Below are 27,577 nucleotides of genomic sequence, written 5' to 3' on the forward strand. Positions count from 1 at the left end.
CAGAAAACATAAGGTTTTACACAGTGGTGCTATAAAAGCTGAAAAACAAATATTCCATTCACCGTTGTCCTTGATCATTAACAAAGGGACAGGCTTTAGGATTTATGATAGTAGCAGGTACTGCAGTGACAATCTGTATGGTTCTCTATCTTCACATTGTCCTTAAGGGTAATCTTAAAAAAAGAACACACACACATAACAAATAATTAGGATTAGCTAGACAGTAAAAACAGCATTCTCAAGTAAAAGATGTCTGAATCCTTTTTCTTAACCACAAGGTACATAGGCTCTTTGGGGTACACGTACTAGAATGGCCTCTGAACACCAACCTGTGAAGCTGCATCGTCAATGGCTTTCAGAGATGCAAAGAGAAGGTTTTCAATAGTGACATAGCTTGGTGTCCTTAATTTGGCACTTCTTAAAGTGTTTAATTTTCAAAAAGTGTCAAGTAACCAATCTATGAAAAATCAGGAAGCGTCTTTAGAATTTTTCATATGGGAATTATAAAAACAGAGACCACAAACACGATTAATTATTTTTTGGTTTAATCTCAACCAAATTCTAGTTGCTGCCTCAGGGCAAGTACAATGTCAGTGGTGAAGAAAAAGATCTATGCTCTACTCAGACGAAGAGCTAGGATTCAGGCAGGTTCAGCTGTAGGTGCCTATAGGTAAGCCAGGTATCTGGGCTCTCATCACAGCCAGTGGAGACCCAGTGCCCTGTTCAGCTGCACACACAGAGCCGTCAATTGCCATTTGAGGTGTCACAGGGAATCCCACCAACCTCCAGATGCCACTCTAGAAGGTCTTTTATGTGTCCTGTGTCTGCCAGCCATACACAGATGTCTTGAGTACCCCAAGATATTTCAAATGGCACCAAATCTGTGAGTGGGTAACTGAACTGAGCCTCTAGTCAACACGCTCAATGAGTCTCATTCAGATGACTAGAGGATAGACACCTTAGCTTGTTTCAACTAGCTCACCATTTCTTACATCAAATTTAAGGTTTCTTCACCTGGAGGTGGATCACTCCCAAAATAATTAGCTTTAGCAGACTCTCTCTTTAAAAGAACCTTCCAAGATGAGAGTGTTAAATGCTCAAAGTAGTTGCACACATCTACAGTTCCCTCTTGGTTATACTATTAAAAGTAAACACAACCTCAATTAATCTAACAAGCACAGATGGTTTAGGCCCCTCATTCCCATATAAGTAATTGATAGCATTGACCAGCCACCTTCCCAGAGAACTCCTGCCTATGCAGGAAAGACACAAGGAAAATGACTAAATAAAATCAAATACACACTGCATAGCATTTAAGAGGAGGGTGCACATCCAGAAGAGTTAAAAACAAGGGGACGACAAGTTCACCACCAGAACTTCGGGTGTCACAAATCAAAGTAGTTTCACTGAAGTCAGTGACACTGCATCAATTTCCGCATCCCAACTGAATATCAGACTTGGTACTGGTTGACACTTTAATTTCCTCTTTAGAAAAAAGAAAGAACCCAAGCGCGAAGGATATAAATGCCAAGGATGTTTCCCTCAAATAGCTCTCCAATGTCCTCCAGCAAAAACATATCCTTTTCTATTCACTGGTTTGGGTAAACATTGCATCCTAAAACAAGCTTAAATGGGTCTCATTCACAGCCTCACCTTGGTAAAAGCCTTTGCTACGCAGCACGTTGCTTCTGATGTAATGTTCTTTGGGACGAGCATGGTCTTCTTGGACCTCATTGGAGTGGGATAGGCCCGGGAGAAACAGCACCCAGTGCACTGGTAAATGGGCGCTCCCGGCTTAGAAAAGAATCTGTTCTCCCCTAGCTTGCACTCTGGACAACCTGCCATAAAAATATAAGGAAGAGACTTTCACTTGGTCCCCAGCTGTATTTTCATTTTCAAAAAGAAAGGGAAAGTGCGGGCAGTGAGAGGAAGCACCAGCTGCATTCTGCTGCTCGACATCTGCAGAACAGAAAAGCGCAGGCACCGAAGCTCCCCTCTTTAGGGTCCTTCACCTCTGCAACATGCACCGGCTGTAAAACTAGAGTGTGTGGCCTTCTAGGTAAGGCCCAAGCATTACTGTATCTTTTCTGGTTTTCTAACTTAATTTTGCTGACAGTTGTGGAGGGTTTTTTTGTACGCCTACTACACTAGCTGTCCCTAGAAAACTCCCTACTAGCTATAGTTAAATATAATTAAATATAGTTAAATACAGTGAAGTATAGTTAAATAGCATCAGCAGGATTTGTAGTGCTTCTTAGGCATTGCCTGTTTTCAGGCAAGACTCTGTTATTAAGAGTTTTAAAAATGCCTAGTGATCCCAAGATTTTTGTGGCTCGCATTTTTCTATATTCAGTTTGAGGCTGAATAAAAAAAAAACCAACCTCCAAAACACCTCTAAAATCTTCCTCATATGCCTCTTTCGTAGAATGCTACACCACCAACATCCCATATTCTGGGATATACAGAGGAAAAATATTCTGCGTATTATGAGAAGAAGCTATGGTTCTGTTTTTCCTGATGTTATGCTGCCATTTAGATCTCAGGAGTACAAGAAAACAAAATGTTCCTATTTAATAATGTTTCAAGGATTAAGATCACCCACATCAACATGAGGACATGGTCATGTGGGAGACTCTTTACCTGGAGAAATCAAGTTTAGAGAAGAAATAGGAAGTATACTCATAGCAAAATTATCTTGATTTATTACACCTTCATATCTCAGTGTCAATAAATGCAAAGATAAGATTTATGACCACATTTATAAAACATGAAAGTTTAATTAATACTCTTTACGAACAATTGCCCTATTTCTGAACGCTGAAAGCAGCTTACCCTGCATGAGAAACTCTCCATCTGGGAAAGCATGAAGAAGATGCAGAAATACAGACAAAATGGTCAAAGTGACAGCTGCGTACTTCCCGTAGCAATCCATGATCTGTCTGGAAATACAAACACACACATTTTTAAAGGACAGTTTTGCATTGGGTACACTGCCAGTATCTAGGCTACACACTGATACAGCATTCAGTGCAAATAACGGAGACAATTTAGAACTGGGATCGGAAACTGAAAATGCAGTGTACTGATGTGCATTTTATAGGCTCAGAAAATTGACTTTATCACAATAACAAAAATGTGTTTTTCTTTCTGGCCTTAATTTTTTTTTCCTGAATATTAACATAAGCCACAGCACATAAACTTCAAATGTCATTAACTGTCTAATATTTATGGTAGACTGGATAAAGCCAGTAAATGCTTATGGAGAAGATGAAAGAATCTGCAGAATCTGGGATATGGAAAGACTAATTTCAGGGAAAATAATTTCACATCAGGATGTAATTTCCTGAATCAAGGGTCACATCATTTGTCCACACACTGAAACGGCCTCAAGTTGTACCAGGAGAGGTTTAGATTGGATATTAGGAAAAATTTCTTCACCGAAAGGGTTATCAAGTACTGGAACAGGCTGCCCAGGGAAGTAGTTGAGTCACCATCCCTGGAGGTATTTAAGAGATGTGTAGAGGTGGTGCTTAGGGACGTGGTTTAGTGGTGGACTTGGCAGTGCTAGGTTAACAGTTGGACTTGATGATCTTAAAGGTCTTTTCCAACCTAAATGACTCTATGATTCTATGACTTCTTTAGTGCCAAAGTCCCCATAAACAGATTTTCACAGTCCTGTCCCTTAGTGGGAGAAAACTCCTCTGATGTGTGTAATTAGAGAGGCACTACTACATGCTGTGCTCCAGAGTGCACAAGGAGACATGGTGCTGAGTGAGAACTCAGGAGGGCTTGAAACAGCCCCAGGGCCACCTGCATCGTGCAGGGTCAGGGGAGTCCCAGGAAGCTCAGCATTGCTGCAACCTTCTGGTCCAAGATTTCTTTTAGGCTTCGTTTTACTGATGCAGCAACCTGGCTTTCGGGTTTTCAGTAACAGAAAGCTGGTTTGGCAGAAACAAACCCTGGTCGGCTCGAACTTTTAAAAATCCTTTCAACAGATTAATTTTGTGCAAGAAGGCTACATGTGGCACTGCACAGCTGTCCTTCTACAGCTAGCGCACGAGATGAAGTGGCCATAAATAGCATATCGCATGTTCTCTGGGTAATTCAACAGAAATGCAGTTGTGTGGTTATATTTGATCCAGATCAAATGTATACCACAGGGTAATGCATATCTCTGATATGAATAACTGGGGGAACCATAACTTTAAAGATGCAGAATATAAAAGTCGCAACTGTATGAATATCATCCCAAATTCTCCGCTTGATTTAAAAAAAAAAATTACTTTTTTTCATTATTATTCACAATAAGATTTCATTGTGCGAGGGGGGGACACACACAAAACCTCAGTTCTCTCCTTATCCAAACATCAGATGTACTAAGTAAGGGCTACATGCAGATCAGCAGGATGCTTTTTGGTAACGACCATAGAACCTTTAAAATGATTCTGAAGCGTTTTGTACCAACCTGGTCAGAGACAAAAAACTGGTCATAAACTGATCATAAGAAACTGCTGTTTCTTTTGAGCCAGAGAACTCCTACGTGCCTGTGGCATGGCCTGGGAGGGCCTCCCATATGGGAAAGTCAGGCAGGATCTGAGTTAGGCTAAAGATGCCACATGCTTTTTCATATCTTCATGTTATAAACATCTGGTCAACTAATGCTACTTTAAAAAATCTTGGATTCACCTTGGATTTCTCTTACTCAGAAAAGAGAATTTCCCCCTTAAAAATTATTTTCTTCCAAAGCATAGACCTGAGCCCTTGCTTTAGAAATGAACAGGAATTACTTATATCCCATGGTGAAGTAACTGGGTCCATGGAGAAACGAGCCATATAAAGGATGCTGAAGAATTAAATTCCTGAACTGGGGCAGCTTGTGTGGGTGACAGACACAGCAGCACTCCTTTGCCCAACCTGACTGGACGGGGACAGCCTTGCCTTGGAGGACTGAGTTTCAGGGTCATTTTATTGCTGAGACACAGAGCATATTTTAATAAGGGGACTTTCCCCACCCTTGCAGATTATCCTGTGAGGGATTCTGGGCTGAGCACCGCTCACCTTCACCCCGAGGAGATGGTCTTTGGCTGTGTCAAAGCGCCTGGTTCACTGGTCCCAGTTGTTCCTGACTGGCTTCAGCCAAGCACCCCAGGCACCATCCAGCAGCTCCTAATCACCAAACTAATTACCTGCCTTCTCAGAAAGGCAGGTTATCTGATCATGCAGATCTCTCCACCTCTGCAGTCACCCCCCAGGCCATGCATGGAGCTAACCCACAACTTGTTTGGGCTGTGCCTGAACTGCAGCGCTGACTGCACCTCCAGACTCTTGCAACTGGACCTTTTGAACAGTTTCTTCTGTGCCACCTGATCCCTTGACTTTAAAAGATTCAAACTGTCACACAAGAGCATGATGTGTTAATGACTGATGTGCCGGATAAGGCCCCAAAGCTGACAACACTGCTATATACATTTTAGATACTGAAAGCTACTGTGCTTAGCAAGCAGAAAAAAAAAAAAAAAAAGCATTCAACATTGAATCCTTAACTACTTAAGAGCTTCTCTTCTTCCAAATACACTAGTCAATGCTGCTACTCCATGACAAATATTCTCCAGGGACAGATCAAATTGTGGCCCCAAATATTTCTAAAAATGAGGTGGCAATGAAAAGGACTATAATGCCAGCAACAATGAAATTGATCTTGAGATTTGGTGTAGAGGTTATTTAAGCATGCTCTACTGATCAGAAAAGTCACTGCCAACCCTAACCAGGAAAGATTAGAATATCAAGTATAATTAAACAAAGATCTCTTTCACATAATGGAAACGTTTCTTTGCAGATTTTGCACCTACCCAGCAGAATCCCTGCAAGGACTGCCCCAATGATGCAAACATTCAGAAAATGCCTGCTCACATCTGGAAGGAGAGGCAAACCTGAGGTGGTCCAAGGAGTGAAGCCACTTGCCTGGTTTCATTATCTGAGACTGAACCTGGAGCACTGGGATGTGTGCAAAGAGAGTTTGGATTAGCAGAGGGATGCTCCATCACTGCATAAATTCCCAGAGATATATGGGGACAAGAGGCTGCTACACACAGGTCAGCAGGTCTTGGTTCATCGATTAAACAGAGGTACAACACAGTCATTAAAGGTAGCAGTTCAGATGGCAGTGGAGCACAGGCCCTACAAGGTAGCTTTGAAACCAGGAAACAAAGAGAGCTCCACCCTTGCAACAGTCAGAAAAAGATCACACCCAGGCAGATGACACTGAGACCAAAGGCAGGATGACAAGAACACGGCCCTTGCCTAACTGGGGTTAGCAAAGTGGAGATAAACAAAGTTTATGAGCAAGACAGATACGTGATGCTGTCCGATGCAACGAATGAAGGCACAAAAGTGGAAACAAGCTTCTTTCTAATTAAGACAGCAAAAACTAGAGGTAAGACACTGATCTGAAGCCCAGCTAAACTGAATGACTAAGAGGCCAATGAGGTTGCAATTAATGGGTGGCAAGGGTTGGGTGCTGGGTACAAGGAACTTTGCCTCCTCCCTCCCACCTGCCCATGGAAGTGTTGAACATGGCTCTCAGGTTTCTGAGAAGCAGCTGCCAGCTCTCTCTGTCCTGTTCCCTCAACAAGAGTAACCTCTGTCCACAGGAGAAAGGTGGTCCTTTGCACTGTTTAGATCCACAGCCTCCTATATTCCTGCCAAACACTTTGGGAACTGAACCAAGCTCAGCCGTTTTCTGTGGAGTCACACTGAATAAATTAGATGGGTCCCCCCCTCCAGCAGATAAGACTTTTTTTAAGGTTATATTTACTGTATATGCTCTTTCCAGCCCCATGGAGAGGGTGTGACTGCTGGCAGATTTGCCTGCACTGGGACACAATTCCATAGTTTAACGTCAAGCCCTGCTCCATCCAAGGGAAAATTCCCCTGAGCGCGAGGAGCCGGCTGGAGGGGCTCATGCACCAACACAAGACAAACAGACTTTTCCAAATGACCTGTTTCCACATGACCTGTTTCCACATCATCCCGAGCCTTTTGATAGCCTGGATGCTCCAATGGCTCTAATAAGATGCCAGCCACAGGAACAACACCACAACCCTTGGCGGCTTATTCCCTGATTTCATGCTCTTTGCTGAAAGCATATCCTAATTTTTCTAAGAACACATAATGCTATGATTTGGTACATTATAAGGGTTTGAGGCAATCCCAGAGGGAAGTCGTTTAAATTACATTAACCAAAAGGGGAATTGAAATTGCCATTTTACACTTCCTCTATTGAGTCAGACTGTCAGGCTCATACCAAAAACACCAAAGATACCTGCCAATAAAACCCAGATGTGATCTTCTCTACTCTTCCAATGTGACAGCCATTTTGCCTGACCATCTGTCTTGGCTTTCTGACTGTGCCCATGCTGCTAAACCACTCAGTGTCTACACCACTCATTTCATCTCACCATCAAATCAAATCAGAGGAAGCTTTTACTTTGCTCTATTAAATATTATCTTTCTTAAGCTATTGGAACACTATATAATGCATGAATTTCAGTGGCTCTTTGGAAAGATGGTAATTTTAAGTCTTCCCCAGAAGTTAAAGTCCCACCTTATTATTTACAGTATCCTGTCTTATGCTGTAAATATGTTATCAGATTATCAATTACCATCACAAAGACAGGCGATCATCTGTATTTTCAAATAGGCTTCTGTTCAGGTATGTGGGGGACTCTGTGGATGCCTTTACATTCATCAGAATCCCTTGTCTAACTCTGTGGTCTATGTCCTGGCCCAGACACGCAAGCAAGCTCTGTTCAACAGGCATCCTTCTAACTGATTGTACGAAATAACCTAATGTTTTCAGCATCAGTTTGGGACGTCCCTCTATACTTTTTCATAGGGTGACAGCAGTTAAACGCTTTGCGCATTATGTTCATTTCTTTCTGGGATGCTTGGCCACGAGGTACGACTGTGTCACAGCAATGATGAACTACAATTTCCAGGGCTTCACTTGCAGCCCAGTGGCATGTACAAAGTAACCTGCGAGCAGAATGTTGAAGACTGAGAAATCTTCACTAACATTTTTTTTCCCCTTCTTTTAAGCTTAACATATTTAATTGTGACTGGCAATTTAAAGACTCTAAAAGATGTGTTAGTACCACAGGTTGTGTAACATTTGACTTTGACAGCACCACCATTCGCCAGGAGAAAAACACAAAGTTACTGATGAGGAATTACCAGACCCAATCACAAATCACAAAATATCAACATTTAGCTGTAATAAAATTCTAGAACCTTGTTTTCTCTTACTTCCAAAGCTAGTTTAACCCCAAGCACTGATGTTTTAGTTCCAAAGCAACCTTTAAATTAATTTTCAAAGCAAAAACTTTGACAGAATGGAAAGAGAAGAAAGCGTTTGAAAGAAGAGAAAGAGAATTGTCAAAAATATGTAATTTTTCCTCTCTAACAGTAAAAAATAAATGTAAAAATATATTACCTCCCTTGTTCTACAAGAATAAATCAGACAACTGAGAAACTGCAGGATGGTGTTTGAAGGTGAGCTGTCCTCAATGCTTGGATGTACGTTCCCGAAACTGATGTATGAAAAAGTTGCATCTTTCTTTTATACCAGTAAAGCTAGATCATATTTCTCGCCCACATCTAAGCCATAGGATCAACTGTACATTTTATCTAATGACTGAACATTACTTTATGTAATTACCAGCCCACGATGCTGATCTTATCTTCGACTTGACTTTCATAAAGATTATTTTTTTTCTTATATAATGAAAGAAAGGTCAGCTTGCGAGCACAAACTCAGTGCTGTATGAGTTTCCTGGGGAACTCAAATATCGAGCATCCAGTCATTTGCTGCAGTTTTCAGTGAACAGAATCTGATTTTTAAAAAGGAAAAGTTACTAAGGTTTCCTAATGCTTCTTATTAAACTGGAGAATAATATTAAAAAGAAAAAAACCCAACAAACCAAAACCAAACATAAAACACTTCTACAGCAATGGCATTGTTTTAGCAAAGAATAAGAAAATAAAGAGCAACAGAGATCTATACAAACATTTAAAAGAATAACCTCCATTTGAATTCAATGCCTAGAGAATGAATGCATGAATAAATATAGAAGGATTACCTTTATAAAGGTAAGATTTCTGGTAAGATCTCATCTTGGTTTTAGAGTAAAGCTAATGCAATGGAGGCACTTCTGAAAACTGCACCAGAGTGCAGATTTTTAAGGTTTAGGGACTTGTAAGTCCTCAATATCAAGTGACCAAGTCTGTGTTGATGCTGGCTAAATAAGACAGGTCCCGCTCTGCCTTCTGGCACAGAGGCCAAGCTGCACAGCAGGACTTGCATTCGCTCAACTCTTCCCTTCCCCTTCCCAAAGAGGAGGCGCACATCCAAACTGGCAACAGCCCCTGGCAATGCAGACAGTCCTGGGTCGGTGCTCAAGGCCATTCCTGCAACCCTATTGTGTTTTTAAGTCCTGGAGACTTGAGGGAGATTCACTTCAGACGTCAGAAGTTCACTTCAGAAGTTAACTGCCTAAACCTGAGTTACTCGCTCTAGACTGCCTTTATAGTCATTGGAGAGAAATAGCCCTAAACATCTATTTCCATACAAGATTAAGTCACTGTTCCAGTGCACGTATTTTTCACCACTGAGAGCCCAGGGTAACTGGCTTGGACTGCTCACTGTCCTACCCCTAGAGATTCACAAATATGCTATAGCTTTAAGAAACTCCTAAACATCCAAAGGCTTAAATTACTTTTTAAGCACCTGCTTTTTGTCATTCACTGTTGGAGATGTGATATTGAAAAAGACCCCTATAGCTTCTCATGTTCCTATGAAAATGAGCCTTTGATTGGCAATTCAGTTAGTCTCTTCCAAAATGCTTATTGTATAGTTAGATTTGATGAATCGTACCTGTCCAGATTTCTGTCATTCAGTTTTCTTGTCCCTTGTCTTGACTCTCTTTTTAATAACACCAGTACTCTCAGACCTTATCACCTCTGCCTTCACTAACATCCTCATCTGCTTCAAGGTGTCAGACACCTTTTTCTCTCCTGTTTGTTCAACTGACCACGGTAACAAAGTTAAACTCAAAACAATTGTCCCCAGCCTACACTTGGCTTGAAATTGGCTTCTGTTTCAAACTGAAGATGGATTTCTGCACCTGGAAGCTTGTCTGGTTTTTATCCAACAATATGAGCTGGTCTAATAAAAGATAAATAAAAGAAGTCTCTCTCCCTACAATCTTGCTTCATTTAATAACAAAAGTATAAGGTTGAAATTTGAAAGCTATTGGTAAACATAGTTTACTGAAAAATATTCCTCTGGAAGACAGAAGCTTAATATTTCTTGTCATTCAAAGCAAAATTGATGAAAATTGCTGAAGTTTATAGAGTGCTTCTGACTTGGCTCTGTCCTGCCCATTTCATACTCACCCCAGCTTTCCTAGTCCTACGGGAAACCCAGAATGACTTGTGATGCTTCGCAAAAACCAGAAAACTATCTTCATCATCAGGAAAATAAGTAATGATTGTATTGTATATGCATATTTGGTACCTATTTACCTGTGTATTGTAGCATGTCATCAACTAGTAAAAAGGAAATGCTATAGAAAATAGTTCTTTCATAAGAAGGACTCAAGCACAGTGACAATGTTACCCAAACAGCATAAAAGAAAAATAAAAGTGCCCACAACCTGGTACTCTTTTCCTATCAGAATGCATTAGGAATAAATCTTGTGAAGTCAATGGAATTACACTGGTATAAAAGATAGTTTAAAAAAAGCTCCTATTTTTATTAAGAGGATTTCTTACTTTAGCCGCTCCAAATCTCCAACTAAAAATACTTGGTCAAATCTGTCTTAATGTGTGACAATGAGAAATGAGAGAATGTGGCTCAATGTTTTAGATGGGAAAAAAACCCCTCTAGTTTATTAAACAGAGTATTCTTAAATCTCTTAGCAATACTCTCACAGGTTTTTGCTACACTCTGATGTTATGATTTTATGGTCTATGTAAGTATGTGGATGAAAAGATAGGTAAATATATACGCCAAACCGGACCATCAAATATGTTTTGCCAAGATCACTATTTTGTTTCCTATTTGTAGGAGCTGAAAAAGCCATTCTGAGGTGGAAAAAGGCAACAAACTGCTAAAATTTTGAAGTTTCTTTGAAGCCACTATGTTCCTAAATTGGTCTGCGACTCTGTTAAAGAACATAAGTAAAACCAAATATAGCACTTGTTACGACTGAAATCAGTGTGAGTTCAGCACCTAAATATTATTCAGAGTTTCAGAACTTTTGGCTTTTTTGTAGGAGCTACTTCTCTGGCTTTCTCTGGAAAGGAGAGTTCATGTCTCTTCCCTTGCTCTGCCAGATGCTGTCTCAGGGTATCTGTCCTACTTCCCTACTTAGCAATATCTGCTTATCTACAGGCTGCTTCCTGATGCTGCCTCTTCCTTGCTAGAGGAAAGCTTTTCTACTTTGCCACTCAGCACTGACAGTTCCGGGCATCCCCCAGTGCTGTCAGTAAAAGAAGGGAAAAGGGCTCCTATGCTTCAGAAAATAAACTGTTCTATTCAAAAATAACTCCACTTAATAAACAAACAGACACGCCCCAAGTGTGGTCACAGATTAGCACTATTAAACAGAATCTACCCACTTTTAATAAGGTTTGCTATACCTTACCCCAGCAGAAAATATAGTACAGAGCACATCTACTTTTTTTTTTTTAATCACTGATGCATTCATCAGAACCATTCCTGCCTTCTTTCTTGGTTTTTCTATTCCTTGTAGATAAGCAAATGAGAAGAAACAACCTTTAAAACTATGTTCTGACAGCATTTTTGGCTTGGATGGACAAGCAGGTTGAGTTCTGTGGGATTTTTTTTTTTTAATAATAATTAAATCACATTTCAGAACTTTCTCCAAAATCCACCCTTCATCATTCATGCAAACTCAGAAAACCGCAGCCCCCCCATCTGAGAATGGAATGGCTCAGCAAACGCCAGAAACTCCTTTTTCCTTCTCCCTTGCAATCTTTGAATACCTCCTTGGCTTCTTTGTCCAGCCCTGCCCTACAAGCTGACACTGCACCCACAAGTCCAAGCCTGCACCAGACCCTGCATCAAAAGGCATCCTGAAGTACTGGTACTATCTCTTGCATTTTGGGTGTCACTTCCTTCATTTCTCATGTTATCTTCCAGGCATCCCAGGGGGAGAGAGGCTCCCACATACCACAAACTGCTCTGCACTGACGCAAATAAATTATCAGAGTTGCTGAAGAGAGATAACAATGAAAGGCCCCACCAGAATGAGTGAGAGCATATGCTGGAGAGAAAAAAATGCTGGGGAGTTGAGGAAGAAAGAAGTAATTTGAGTATTAAACAAAAAGATATGCAGGTATTTCAATATTTCACTGAGTCTCCCTACTCCTTCACAGTTTGCTCGTAACTTTTCCAGTTGCCATCCATCTATTCCCAGAGACAGTAATACCAGCTCAGTAGATACAAACTTAAACAAGGTTCCCCAAAGCGACAGAAAATACAGACATACACCATTTTGAAGTCAAGTCTGCCGAAATACTTCATACCGTATTATGCGGAGAGTGAAAGTCAAGTTTTCTGTTCTTTTACGGATGTTTTCAACTGATTACCTAAAACTATCTCTCAAAGCAATACTTTTTGGCTTCATCCCCCTTCGCTTGAAATCAATGGGAGTCCTGCCATTATTTCAAATCACACTGGATCAGGACTTTTAAGATTAGCTATTACTGTTCTCAAGCTTCAGCCAAACATTGATTATTCTGAGATAATAAGGCTTTCGGTACTTATTGCACATAAATAATTGACTGCAAAGCCTCTCTTATTCTAAAACCATAGTGTAAAGAGGGTTCACTAAAACATCTTTTTTGTTTGTTTGTTTTTTAAAGGAATTAATATTACAGATGATGGCACTTCAGAAATATGTGCAATAATCATTATTTCACCAAAGCTAAGTAAAAAATGTGCCTCTGAAGAAAAACAGTAAGATCATAATGAATACATATACTTTCTTCCCTTTTTTTACGGTAACTTGTCAAGGTCAAAATGTTTAATCATGGCATGTTATCAGACAACTTATGGTACTAACAGGATGATGGCTTCTGTTTAGCTCTGTTTTCATGCTTCTTTTTGGAATAGGTTTATTTGAAATCCAATTTCTTTGAGCAAAATTAGAATAGATAATATTACAACTGTCACAGCATTGTGAAACAGCAAACAAAATGTCATTAATGTGTAGGTTTGACCTCAAGGGCTTTAGAGATTGTATTTCAATATTCCTTTTCTCTACTTTTAATTAATAAAAGTAACTACACCTCATATAATGACTAAACCAGCTCAGAAGGTCAGGAAGGACTTTTCCTGTTAAGTATAATGTTGCTCAGTTGAAGTAACCAGGTTTATTAGTCTCCTGAAACATTAAGTGCTTATTATCAGACAGAGGTAAAACAGACTAGACTAGATAGACTACTGATCAAACTGATTATGTCAGTGAATATGTTCCTGCACCATAAGGGTAGATAGACCATGAGAGAGAGATAATGCAGCCTTACTTTAAACATATTTCAGTATTTAGCTTTTTTCATGGGGAAAAAAATTACCATATGAATGGATCATTGCATGTCAGGTTTAGATCTGATAAATAGCCATGTAAAAGTGAAATGTATACTTCTAGTGCAGGCTAAAACAAAGAAGCCTGATCAATAATGCAGGATGTCTCATTTATACAACTAGCAATTTCAGCAACTCTCATTATCTAATAGAGAAATAATTGTTCAGGCAATTAGCTATTATCTTTCTCTAGCCCCAAATCTGAACACTTTCATGTGCTCACTGTATCACCTCTTCTATTAGTAGAAATTTCTATTATAAATTGCTTTCACATTTCATAGAACTGTATTTCTTAATTTTTACAAATGAAAGCAGAAAAAAACACTTAAGTTCATCAAATTCTGATCAAATCACAGCAAGCAAGAAGTAGCCTACAGTGCTGATAAAAAAAAAAAATTAAAAAAAAGCACTGACATAGAAATGTAGCTGGAGAAGGGATTCTGAAGAAAACAGCTTATTTCTATCACATTACCAAGAGGCTTGTAACCAGGTTGCTGTTACCCTCTCTACTGTCACTGCACAGAGAAACCTGGCTGCCACCTCATTCAGCTGAATAAAAAATTCACTGGACTTACGATCCATATTGCAGCAGCACCCAAGAAACCCACACCGAGACCAAGCAGAGATGGTCCCCTACCCCAGAGAACTCACCATCTTGTATTGGGTTTGGAGGAGTAAATTAATTCCTCCAAACTCCTGTTCCACCCACCTGGGCATTTTTCTGAAAACACCAATCTCAAACTGGTGATGTTCCGGGCTTCACCAAAATTTCCCGATGAGGTTCTAGCTCTACATAATGCAGCAGGTCAGTTGCCACACTCACAGTGGTCTCTTCTAAGTAATCAGCACATCTAAGTAATGCTTTCACGCAACCACCTGCCCCTCTGGAGGAACTGTGTGTAGCATATGTTTCATATTTGTGAGAGACTTTCAGAGCAACAAATGAAGGGAATTATATGTGGTATTTGGTTATCAGTGTGACTCAGTGCATGGAAAATGGACTAGTGCGGTTATAATTAATGCCATATTGGAAAGTAAAGCAGGCCAATATTGCCCACCTCCATACAGTTACCTTTCAGAAATAAAAAGGGCTTGTATTTACACAATAACACTTCAACATAGATCTTACAGTACTTTGAAGGCTGGATATTGAGAGTTGATTTCCCATGTCGTTGAAATGTAGCCACTCTCAAGAGGCAGAACTGTAGCCATTTGCTGCCAGCAACATTACACGGCTGTCCTCAGAGGGCCAGCAATGAATCATAGTAATGTCTCAAATTTAAGCTAAATGTCTATCTAAGTAGACTGTAAAGGTCTAAGCTATAAATCTGGGGAGAGGGAGAGGGCAGGGAAGGAGGTCCAAAAACCAGTAAAAATTTTAAAGTTGCTATTTTATATAATTTTGTGGTCCAGGCTTTTTTTTAAGCTAAGCTTAGATTATAAAAGGAAAGAGCTGAGAAAGGGCTAAATAAAATCTCCTAGTTCAAATGGTCTAGATGGTGTATGCATCCTCTTTCCAGACATGAGAAACACAGTGGCAAATGCTTTAGAAGATCGCTCCCTGCTTCAATGCTCAGGAATTATTTTGTTCATGCAAACTTCTGTGTGTGCTTCAATAACAAGCTGTCAAGAAGTACGTTGTTGATATTTTACCTTTGCACAAGTGCACAGAAGGAGAAAATATACCATAGTGGGATTAAATGCCCCCAACTTTAGACCTCTGAAGTCCCTTGGCCAATGTCCAAACTGATTGCTCTGGCTACCTCTACAGTCAATGGGAGGAAAGAGGCATTTTCAGGGTTCAGTTCACCTAGTGTATCTTAGCACCCTCCTTGGAATTAAACAGGTGATGCCTTACAGTTGCTTGTTTTTCTTCACTGGCTACAGATGGAGTCAAGAAAACTGGCTTAGATAGCCATATCCATATTGTAGATGTCTACACTTGACTAGATGAATCCAGACATTTTATGACTAATATGCCAGGAATAGATACAATCATGGTTTTGTGTTTTTTGGTTTTTTTTTTTACACTTAGACAAACTGAGGTACGTGCTGTTTCCCAAGTTCTCTGTAACTTCCTACAGCCCATCCAGGAAGTTAGGAAAGGAAGGAAGTTGAGAATTGATCTCTATTAATTGCCTCCTAGATTCTTTCCCTCTGTCTATGCTCATTTGTCATCTCTTGTCTTATTTGGTATTTAGCTTGAAAATTCTCCGAAGCAAATGCTATCCTTTTATTCAAACTATTGTTATTCATGACTAGGGCTCCTAGACAGTATAGCTGTTACAGACCAACACTCTGCTTGCTTGATACTGAGGGGAATGCAGTGCATCATTTTAAAGGATGGTACTGCAAGTGCAGCTGCTGTGATGATAATAAGCAGGCTTTCAGAAGCATAATCACCTTCCCAAAGCTGTTCCTGGGAGGGATAACTTCACAGAGACCTAGAGTCTGATAGAGGAGCCCACAGCCTAACACAAAACACATTTAACAGTACTTGTTTTGATTTCACAGAAATACGTATTAAGCTCCTTCAGCTTTTAGAGCCTTTGGTACAGGCAGATACCCAGAGACTGATGAAAAGCTATGCTGGTAAGTGCCGCAAGCTCCAGCTTCAGGATGTTGACGTCTTTCTCAGGAGTGCACTACACACTACTCCAAGAAGGCAGCTCAAGCTTTTGGCTAGCAAGCGAATAGAAACACTTCAAGCCACCATTCATTAACTGACTGTATTTTTTTCCTGGGAATATCCTTTAGAGTTGTTTTGGTATTTTTTAAACATTTTAAATGCCATATCTAAATGTTAGATGGGAAATTCAGAGATAGCACAAGTTTCATACTTCTATTGGCTAGTACCAAATACTACGAAGTAAAGTATCAGTAGGTAACAAATGTTAATATTTGATATGCCTTATCAAGCTTAAACAGGCATTCTTTATTTTAAACAGGGCTTCACTGTAGCACTGAAGCAGCAGAGCACACTGACCAGTGAAACCAGATTTGCTGCTGATTGATATGCTGCAGAACAGGGCAATACAACTGATTCATTACAGCAAATAAGGTCACGAGTTTGCCATTGATTTATTGGTTTAAAGGGTCGCATGTGTGAAATCAGCTTGCTCTGACAGTGAAAAGTAAAGCTCAGTGCCAATGTCTTTGTGTTTTAACAGTTTCCTAGCTGTCTGCTTTAGCTCTTTCACCGATATTGCTTTAACGTGCAGTGAAACAGATGAAGCAATGTCCTTGGGAACTTTTTCAGCCCTGATATGCATAGTGGTGTGCTTTAAGAAGCTGTTTTAAGCAAATCATGAATTAGGACTCATAGACACACATATGATCAGTAGTCCTCAGAGCACAACATCACAGAATTCCTCTGTGCAAACGAGCAGGACAGGGAACGTAGTGAGTGAAGTTTCCTGGGGTGTACAAGACAGTCCTCTGTGCCTGCCTTCAATTTACGTTAAAGTTACTCATCCTGCTGTTTGCAAACCACTGCTGGGTCACAGGATATCTGGATGGTGGTCTAGAAAATGTTTGCAAGAAGTTCAAATCTGATGCACATGCTTCCCCTCCCACTCAGCCAAACCCTGCATACAAAGTTGCAATCAGTACCATCTACAAATGAGGAATGAGCAAACACTAACCATGGAGAATGTGATTCATCAGTCTAGCAAATTAAAGTCTAACAAAATAAGATTGAATGCAGATGAAAGAGTGGGGAAGAGAAATGAGAAAAAAAGCAACCATGATTATGAACTGATACTTTCATTATTTATCATTTTTGGTATGTATCTTTGAGGGTATGGCTACACATATTCTGCAATATTTACTTGAATAAGCCTGAGATTTGTCTGATCAAACGCACACAATTGCAATGCCATACAGACACCTGAGCTGACTGTCTAGATTCCTGCAGAATCAAAAGAGAAAAAAAAGGCATTTTTAGACCTATTTTTGACAACTACCTCCGGACAAGATGCACTGGCCACTTTCCTTGGTTATAAGAGGAACCTAGACAACTAGCTCAGATGTAGGCATCTACAGCTGCACTGCAGATTCTTACATTTGGCCAGATAAAGCTCACAGCAAGCCCCAAAAGACCAAAACCTCACTTTTTAGCAGCCTGCCTAAATTTACTCTATCTGTTCCCTATTTCAACCACTACAGCTTTTCTCAGACCACCACCACAGACACCGAGCTTCTGAAAGCAAATTAAAAAAAGGCCAAGGAGGGTATCAGCACAGGATTTAGAGGCATCCTGCAGGCACTAAATGGCGCCAGTACATCCACAGCGCGGTACGACCCTGTATGAACACATCAGCTTGGTCCCAAAAGAAGTAGAGACACAGCAGCATGCTGCCACATCTGAATTACTGTCACCAGAGTCACAGAGATATCCCGGTGCAAATGTATTGCTCCTGTACTTGGGACCAGCAGAGCTCAGGTGCCTCTGCATGTGCTTCCCTGCTCGGCGTGCAGCTCACCGGATCAATCTGCCCAAGGCCAAAGACAAGACTCAGTCCTTGAGGCTAGACTGGCACACACCCTAGTTTAACACCTCGGCACGCAACGCGCTCCACACCCAGCGGTGACTACGCTCACCTCTGCTCTCCTTTCCCATCAACACACTCTCCTTCTATCCCAGTGTGCAGAGGGGGAGATAATTTCCAACAGCAAGCAGACATTCAAATACAGTTTAGGGCAGGGGATCACACTAGGTCCCTGACTGAGCAGTCTGTGGTTGTTTGCAGAGCAGCCACTGGTGTGAAGTCTCATTAACTTTGGTAATGTAGCAAGTCCCAGTGATTTCAGAAGCATTTAATCATGTACTTACACGTTGGCTGAGCAGGGGTGTACATAAGCACACATGCTTTGCTGATTACAACAATTTTTTTGACACTAAGCATACACACTGCAGAATGGTATCAGGATTGTCAAGTACAAGCTTAGAGAGCCCAGCCCTTGATCTCATGATACCTAGGAAAAAAAGTTAGAGGTGTTTAAGTTAGTGGGTTGTGACAAACTTCACCATGAATGTTCAGATTACTAGCTGAAGTAATGTTTGAATCATTGATGATCAAGAAATATTAGTAAGCGAGGAAGGTTCGAACCCTAGAAAAATATAAATGTAATACTTGTTTTTAAAAGAGAGGATAAAGGACTTAGAGCATTTTATACCTGTCAACCTAACTTTTATCCCTTGAAACAGAACAAATTATTAAATGAAGAATTTGTAAATACCCAGAAGATGATGATAATTATTAAAAAACTGTCAAAATGGGTTTGTCATGAAAAGAATCATATCAGTTGATGCTAATCTCCTTCTCTGACAGGGTAATTGCTCTAGCAAATAAGTGCAAATAGCAGATATGATGCATCTTGACAATGACAAGCTTTCGACACTGTCCCACACTGCATTTTCCTAAGTAAGCCACGACAGTGCATTCCAGAGGTAATTAGCAACCCAGTAGGTGCACAACATTTGAAAAATTATTCTCAAAGTGCAGTAATTGATGGTTTGCTCTCAATCTGGGAATGTTTCTCCAGAGGACAGCCACAGGAGGCCAGTTTTATTCCCCACTTCCATTAACAACCTGGGCAATGGCACATGGGTGCGCTGCCACAGTTTGGTGGTGACATCAGGTTGGGGAAGTTGCAAAGTGCTTTGAAGGATGGAAATAGCACTAAAAAAAGGCCTCAAAAATTCAAGAAGCAGCCTAAAATCATCAGACAAAATACAAACCAGATAACACTTTGGAAAGAGAAATCTAATGAGGGAAGAAAGTTAAATATAGAATAGGAAACGACTACATAAGCAAAAAACAATGCGGGAGATCACAAACTAAAGAGTCAACAATGTAATAGATGGCACAAAGAGTAATTATTCCACTTAACTCAGCTTTGGCAAAGTCCCAGCAAGCATAGTACGGGGTTCGGCATTGGTCACTGTACTCCAAGAAAGATAATGGCAATCCATTGCGGGGGAAGTATGACAGCAAGGAGAGTTTAGGAAATACCAACTGTGAGGAAGGCTGAAGGAACAGAGTTTACGTGTCTTAGAAATACAGCAGTAAGTTGAGAAATTAAGAGATCAAGGTGGAACATTATAGCAGCACTCCAAAATGTAGAAAGCTGTCATGAAAGATTTGGTGGCCATTGTTCCACTGTGACAACTAGAGGAAGGACAAAGATCAGATGAATTTGCAGCAGAGATTTAAGTTGGGTATTATGAATCCATTCAAACAGTTAGGATTGTGAAGCATTGAAACCGGCTATTTCAGAGGCTGTGAAATCTTCCCTCCAGAAGTACTGATCCTAGTCCTTTTGAAATAGCACATAGCAAAATTGTTTATATGAATAATAAAAACACTAAAGGTGTATGTGGCCATCAGTGAGTTTGAAAGGTCTGTTTGGCCTCTGTAAGCCAAAAGTTACTCAGTTCCTAATAACTCTACATCATTGCAATTCCACATTGCAATGATTCAATGTTTCTGTAAGCATGGGTTTGAATGGCAACAGGATCAGACCTACATTTTTCCTTACACAATGGTGCCTAAGTAATGGAATGCGTGTCTCAGATCTTTTAATGTAACATAATTTAATGCAGTTTTTGTATTTCAATAGTATGCATAAATCACTGCAAAAAGAACTGCTATCTCACTGTAAGAAGAGAGCTACTAAACTGTGTGTCCTAGACAAAGGAAATATTTTTCAAGTAGTTTGCCTCAGGGGGGATTTAACGGAGGAAGTTAATGCATTCCAGCAAGAATCTCCATCACTATAATACCAGTGGATTAATTGTAAGTAAAGCTAAAGCTGTGAGTGAGGAAAATTTGCAGCATAAGGAATGTTGATGAAAAGTGTGGGATGGCTGTTGAAGATAAATACATAACTTGAAATGAATTTTATTTAAAAATGGTTATATTTTTTCAGCATTTTGTTATTTTCAGGACTCTCAGTATAAGAATGAGTTTTTCATTTTATTCCAAGAAATCATTTTTGAATCAAGAATTCATTACATTTCCCCCTTTTCATTTTCACTGCAGTGGTTTCTTTTTCTGTGCAATGATTTTATCATCTGATTGAAATCAATACTGCTGTAACAGGCAGTACATGTAGTTCATCATCAGTCAGAAAACAGTAAAGGATTACAGAGCATTTATACTACCCATGCTTAAAATCCATCCCTCTACCTCCTCTTCCTGCCCTTTGCAGGCTGTACCTTTTTTCCTTCTATTGACACTGGGATCTGTATTATACAAAAGGTTTTCAGTATTAATTTGTTGAAAAATTCAATGAAATACTTTTTTTAAAAAATAAATAGGTTGCTGTAAAACATACTCTCAAGGAGCATTTTTATGCTTTATCACAGCAAAGAGCTGTGTGCCACTACTAGGTAATAAACTGGTGATAAAATAGCTAAATTGCAGAGAGTCAGGAATGCAGAAAGCAGATCAACATGAAAAACAAAATCTTCTTTTAAATGATGTCACACCTACCAGCAAACTCTTCCTTTACCTCTTAGAAGGATATTTGCAGTTGTTAATTTAAATACTCTCCCCACCCTCCCCAAGTTGTTCACAACTGCCCTATCCTGATGCCCAATCCCTTTTTTCTATGCTCATTAAAAAGATCCAGCTCTTAGACACAAAATTAAAAACAAAAAAAAGTGTTTCTGTGGAATCCTCCTAATTTAAATGCCTATCTTGTCAAATGAGGAAGGGAATGAAGAAAAGAGTGCAATGATGGGAAAACACACCCATCTCCATATCCATCTCAACAAGAATAAAACTATTGAGGATTAAGACAGTGTGCATTGGGAAGTGAACAAAGGAAAATGATAAACAGAAAAGACAATTGAAAAAGTAGAAAGGCACCATTAATTACAGGTAATAGTATTGTGGTTTGTATTATACTGTGTAAAATGAGAACACAACCACTCCCCTGCTTTTAAGATAGCTCTGAACCTATTTTGCAAGATTCCCTTTTAAGCAACAGCTCAAGTCATGACCCAGGCTGTATTTTCAAATGTGCTGTCTTCCCTCATCATTAATTTGCTCCCTCTGGAATAGGAAGATTCTCCATACAATCTGAAAGTGGACGTTGCAAAAACTTTCTCCTTTCCTCCTCACAGCTCGTCCAGAAGACAACTTACAGAACACACTCTGCACAGTTGTTTTTGGTTTTTTTCTTGCTGAGGAAAATTTAGACTGCTTTGATTACTGAGCAATATATACAGAACTACATCACTGATTTTGAACATGGGTGAAAATGGCCCCAGCTTTGACAGAAGCCAGCAGTATCATTAAGAAAGATGTGATTACATGGGATTAATTTTCTTCCCCCTTTTGGAGTTCATGTTTCACTTGCAATCAATTTTCATGATCAGATCCCCTTGCACAAATCTACCATTTTACTGTTTTCATAAAGTTTCTTTCGTAATGTTATGGAGGAACGCATAAGTGCCTTAGAAATAGCACTATTTATTGTTCAACATGATAGCTATGTCTGTTTTGACATACTCAGCAATCAGTTAACACCAATTTTTCTTCACACAGTACTATCCTTTAGCTTGAAAAGCTTGTCCTAACTGATGCTTACTTTTGTGTTTCTAGACTGAAATCACACTTCTTTTCAGCTTTTGTTTCACTAAGGTAAATTAACCATTTTTATTCTCCTCTCATAAAATAGATTCTCCATTTTACTCATCATCCTTCGAGTCCTCAGTACCTCTTGCAGTGTGATCTAATCTTTTCTGAATAATAGTGATCAAATGTATTGGGTTTGCGTGGCCAAGTTTTGGTAGCAGAAGGGCTGCAGCGGTGGCTTCTGCAAGAACTGCTAGAAGCTTCCCCTATGTCCAACAGAGCCAATGCCAGCCAGCTCCGAGACAGCCAAGCCCATCAGTGACAGTGGTAGCGCCTCTGGGATAACAGAGTTAAGAAGGGGGAAAAAGTTGCTGTGAAAACTGCAACCAGAGAGAGGAGAGAGAATATGTGAGGAACAACTCTGCAGATGCCAGGCTGGAGCAGGGGAAGAGTGTGAGGAGTCCTCCCCCTGAGGAGAAAGAAGCAGCAGAGACAGCATGTGATGAACTTACCACAACCCCCATTCCCTGTCCCGCTGCACCACTTGAGGGAAGGAGGTAGAGAAATCAGGAGTGCGGTTAAGCCCGGGAAGAAGGGAGGGATGGGGGGAAGGTGTTTTTAAGATTTAGTTTTATTTCTCATTAGTCTGATTTGATTGGCTATGAATTAAACTAATTTCCCCAAGTTGAGTCTGCTTTGCCCATGATGATAATTTGTGAGTGATCTCTCTCTGTCCTTGACTTGATCCACGAGCCTTTTGTTATATTTTCTCTCCCCTGTCCAGTTGAGGAAGGGAGTGACAAAGTGGCTTTGGTGGGCACCTGGCCTCCAGCCAGGGTCAACCCACCACACCAGAATTGAATAAATTGTTTCAGATGAGATGAGACCAAAGTTTTTATCTACAGTATCTAATGGAAATAGCTGACCTGTCATGTCATGTGATTTTAGTAACTTTTTTTGCAGCTGGATCATATCTATGATTTGGTCATCATCAACTAATACAATGAGGACTTTCTACCTATTGTCACTTCCAATTAATGAGGTTCCCCCCTAGCAGAAAGTACTGCTATCAGTCTCCTGGCACGTTGTGTTATTAAAATTAATCCATTCTATTATTTAGGTTCTCAAGGTCATCCAGTCTTGGTCCCTCTCACATTGAAAATGTCTCACTATTTTGTGTCATCAGCACATTTCATTATTACAGCTCATATTTTCATACCTACATCATTAATGGAAATTTCTGGCTGAATAACGATCTTCTGATGTTTCAGATGGGTATGTGATAGGTTTTTTGCTTTCATCTCAAATGTGGAAACATTCGTTTTCATATCTTCTTTCTCATTAGCCCCTGCTTTAATTTCCTTTGTAAGGAAACTCAGCTGGGCTTCTGACAATTCTCACTTTATTCTTACCCTTCTTAATATTTTTCAAGCAATCATTTTGTTCCACTCCTTTCAAGATTTTGGTTGTTCCAAATAACCCTTTTGAAGTGGCTATTTATCCAGCTGGGACTAACTGTCTGACTTGTTTGAGATATAAATTCCAGATACTTTTTTTTGCAGAGACACTTGACAGATGCCAAGCCTTCTCCACATGCAAGTCCTCAACCACCTAGATGCAGTTGTCATAACTAATTCATTCCCTTAATTTCTCAATGTTTGACCTTTGAAATTAAGAACCTTAGTTATCAACCTACTTTGTGCCAAGTAGTATTTTTCCTAATAATCTAACAAAAACCATTTATCTCCAGACTTGAACTCAAACATCTCTAGCATATCTTTATGCTAACAGAAGCTCTTTGCCACATTTCCCCAATACTGACTCAAGTTCTACTTTATCTTTCCTATCGCTGTTCCTTTCTTTAATATCTATCACACTGCAAATTCTAATCCTCCATCAATCCCCTTTGCCTCTCAAGCAGCATGAGTGTTTAACTATTTGTGTGTTCCTGTCCTAATTTCTATTATATCTTTTGTAATCCCTAAAGGATCTAGTTTTGTTGTCTGGGCTCCAATGATATACAAACATCACAGTTGTTTCTTGCTAACATGACATTCTCCCTGGAAGAGTTAATAGTTCTCCTTCCAACAATCTGCTACACTCATCACTATTCCAACACTTTTTTCTCGCTGTCCATCATCCTGACCACTTGTACTCCTGGAAGTGAATGAATTCCTTGCTTTGCTTTGCTTGCGTGTGCGGCTTTTGCTTTACCTATTAAACTGTCTTTATCTCAACCCACGAGTTTTCTCGCTTTTACTCTTCCGATTCTCTCGCCCATCCCAAGCAGGGGGAGTGAGTGAGCAGCTGTGTGGGGCTTAGTTACAAGCTGGGGTTAAACCACAACACTTATGCATCTCTAGCCAGGCCCAAAACTCAAAACATACAACCAGAGCATCTGAAGAGCCATAGGATATGTGTTCTCTTAATGACAGGTTTATTTGAGACAGGAGAATTGAAGTGTGGAGCTAGGAAAACACCACACTGTGGATGTACCGAGTCACAGTCAAGGAAGTGGCAAGAGTAAAAAGACTATCTGAATCCCAAAGGAATTTTTGATGAGGAATCTTTACCGCCACAAGCCCTTATCTTAAATCTTTCTGACACACCCTAGTAATAAGCCTGTCAATTCCTCTTAACAAGAAATTCCATCTTTGTACTGGTGTAAAATTCAGGTCCTTCCCCTTCCAGTCTTCCACCATTTTCTGTTCTTTCTCACAGTCTCCACCCTCTTTTTATTCCTTGGAATGTTTTGTTTGGGGGTTTTTTTGTTTGTTTTTTTCCCCCTCATGGGATTCATTGTCCTTCCCCATACACACATCTTCCTCATCTGCTTCTTTCTTCTCTGTATATTCCAGTACAGCAAATGTCTTCCTTGACTATATTTCCCCTGCCATAGGTAAGCCTCCTCTCTCTTAAATTCACATTCTTTCACTGTCGCATAGTCTGCCCCACAAGTCCATGGAGAAAACGGGTATCTGAAAAAAACTGTCTTCTCTGCACAATCTCTTTGCCTCCTGTCACCATCAGGCACCAGCTCTTCTCTTCCATGAGGTCTATCTACCACAGTGTAATTTCTGTCAGGATTCAAAGACAGGATGAATACCACAGCTTTGTGTCTGACCATGCCCAGCATTTTCTTCCTCTTCCTCAGGCCACCACCACTCTTGCCTCAGTAGCCGTCATGATATTCTCACTGATGTCAAACAAGAAAAAGAGAACTGCTCCCTTACTCACTGCTGGTTGTGGTCATTCCTCCTACTAATTCCTTCCTTCATCTCTTAGGTGTAGGCTTAGCCATTAACTGCCTGTGAACTGTGATTAAAGACAGGAATCCTCCCTTGCACAAGGCCCCTGGAGGCCTAAGCGCAAGTCCTCTTTAGGGTAGGACAGCTGAAGGACAGGCTCCTTTCCACTCGATCCTGATGAGAACAAAACAACCAACCCTTACCCTACCATCTCCGAGTGCTAATCTTTTGTGTGAGCAAGAAACTCTTGCTCCACATTTCTCCTTCCTTCCTGGCCTGGGCTCAATTCAGAAAGCCCTCTGGGCAAGGAGGAAACAAGACAACAAGCTAAAACAAGGACAGACTATGAAAATGAATTTGGCTATTGTGGTTTACCCTTAAGTGAAAATAATTACAAATAGCACAATATACGACTGAAAGAGTTATCCAGAGGAGAAGCTATTTTAGCTCCCACAGATAAATTAAGTGATTGAGAAAGAGTAAATCGGTCTTTGTGCAGTTGTTTCTAGCACTGGTGTTATACGCAGTTTGGTGGTGAGGAATACATGCAAAACAGTTAAATTTTTCTGGTACTACATTAAGCCTTAAACAGGAAAGCTGAAAGTTTTCTCTGGTTCTGCTTGGGACAGAATGGGTCTAATGTACACTAAAAATCAGAAACTTTTAAGAGTTTCAGGCTTACAATGGCAAATAAGACATTTACTTAGCTGTATGGGAAACTAGAAACATGCTACTTTGGGTTTACTGTTATGACCCAAAAAGTGGTTATTTTTGGACCAGATCCTCAGACTTGTCTCCAAAATTTTGCATATTCAATACTGTCACTGTTAATGTCTACACTTACAGACTAACGTTTCTGCAATCTCGGAGAAACTTCTTTTCTTTCCAGCTCTGATTTACTGTTCATTCCATCATATGCCTCAGCTTTCAACTATATGTAAGAAGTAGGTAGCACCACTTTCCCTTCGTGACAAAATAATAATAATAAAAAACAGAGCATAATCACCAAATCAGTCCAATGGTCATACAAGATAAGTAATCAGGTGTAGGATATTGTAATAAACCAGGGTCCAAGCAAGACTGACTGACTGACATACTGAGGAGTCTGCAGCTACAGTCTCTTCCAGCCAAAAAACCACCTGATTTAAGTTAGTACAAAACACTAGAGCATTCCTCATTTTCCAGATGACGTGAAATGCCCAGCTTAACACCGTACACCTTCCCTCACTGCTGGCTGACTAAGAGAAATGATCCAGCCCCGACAGACTGTGCTCTCACTGGAGTAACACATTTCCTCCTCACTTCCTCAATGAACATTGGCAACGCAAAGAACGCGAAGCTGTCAACCTGTATCGACCTAGACAGCCTAGAAGGCTGCAAAGCAAGTATCCATGCCAATTCAGTGCCCATCAGGACCATGTTTTCCTCCTCATCAGATTCAATGCCTCAGGCCAATCTCCAATATTTCCAATACTTGTGACAGGTAAAAGAGTCTCCTCAGCTTCTCAGGCAGCAAAGGTCAATGGCCATCACTGGAGCTTTCCACTGTTCTGAGGCCATCACCAGCGTGCAAGAGGCAGCTCAGTCCAGCATCAGGGCTGCACAACCAACAAAGTCCTCCAGAACCTCCAGATCTCAATCGCTTCATTTGAAGAGCAAAGCCATACTTCTCACTTCCAGTTATAATAAAAGCAGGATGTTACAGGTATGAAGAAAACAACTCAGTGGCATCCTTGAGACTAGCACACCCCATTGCTTCCTGCCAAGAAAGAAAGAAGAGGGAACAACACACAACAAAACTCCAGCGGTGTTGACCATGGCTAACCAGGCAGCAATTGGTACCACACAGCACCCTCAGGCAGAAGAGGGGAGGAAATAACCCTTTCAGGCTGTGGTGAGCGCTGCAGCCTCACTCCATGAGCTACAGCCAGCGAGGGGAACACAGCTCTGGTACAACTAGGCCACATGTAAACTGTCGGCACCTTCAGAGCTCGAGGGACTCCAGCGAGGACCACTCCAGCGAGGACCACCCGCAGCAGCCCCACAAGGCAGAGCAGCAACCCAGGCCGCCG

General features: G+C 40.5%; 1 protein-coding gene across 2 annotated transcripts; it reads right to left on the minus strand.

Moving 5' to 3' along the window:
- Positions 1-88: 88 nt before the first annotated feature.
- CGA (glycoprotein hormones, alpha polypeptide) lies at positions 89-27,560 on the minus strand. Of its 2 annotated transcripts, none has more exons than XM_054820622.1 (4): positions 27,488-27,560; positions 2,833-2,939; positions 1,654-1,838; positions 89-173 (listed from the first exon to the last, which is right to left on the minus strand). In XM_054820622.1, the coding sequence occupies exons 2-4, from the start codon at positions 2,930-2,932 to the stop codon at positions 96-98; spliced, it is 363 nt and encodes a 120-aa protein (XP_054676597.1). In that variant the 5' UTR covers positions 2,933-2,939; positions 27,488-27,560; the 3' UTR covers positions 89-95. The 2 variants fall into 2 exon arrangements, with proteins under 2 accessions (XP_054676597.1, XP_054676596.1); XM_054820621.1 differs by lacking the exon at positions 27,488-27,560 and adding an exon at positions 18,504-18,615 and having other exon boundaries at positions 2,833-2,935.
- Positions 27,561-27,577: the final 17 nt, after the last annotated feature.

The sequence above is a fragment of the Grus americana genome, chromosome 3 (genome assembly GCF_028858705.1).
Source record: "Grus americana isolate bGruAme1 chromosome 3, bGruAme1.mat, whole genome shotgun sequence".
NCBI lineage: Eukaryota > Metazoa > Chordata > Aves > Gruiformes > Gruidae > Grus > Grus americana.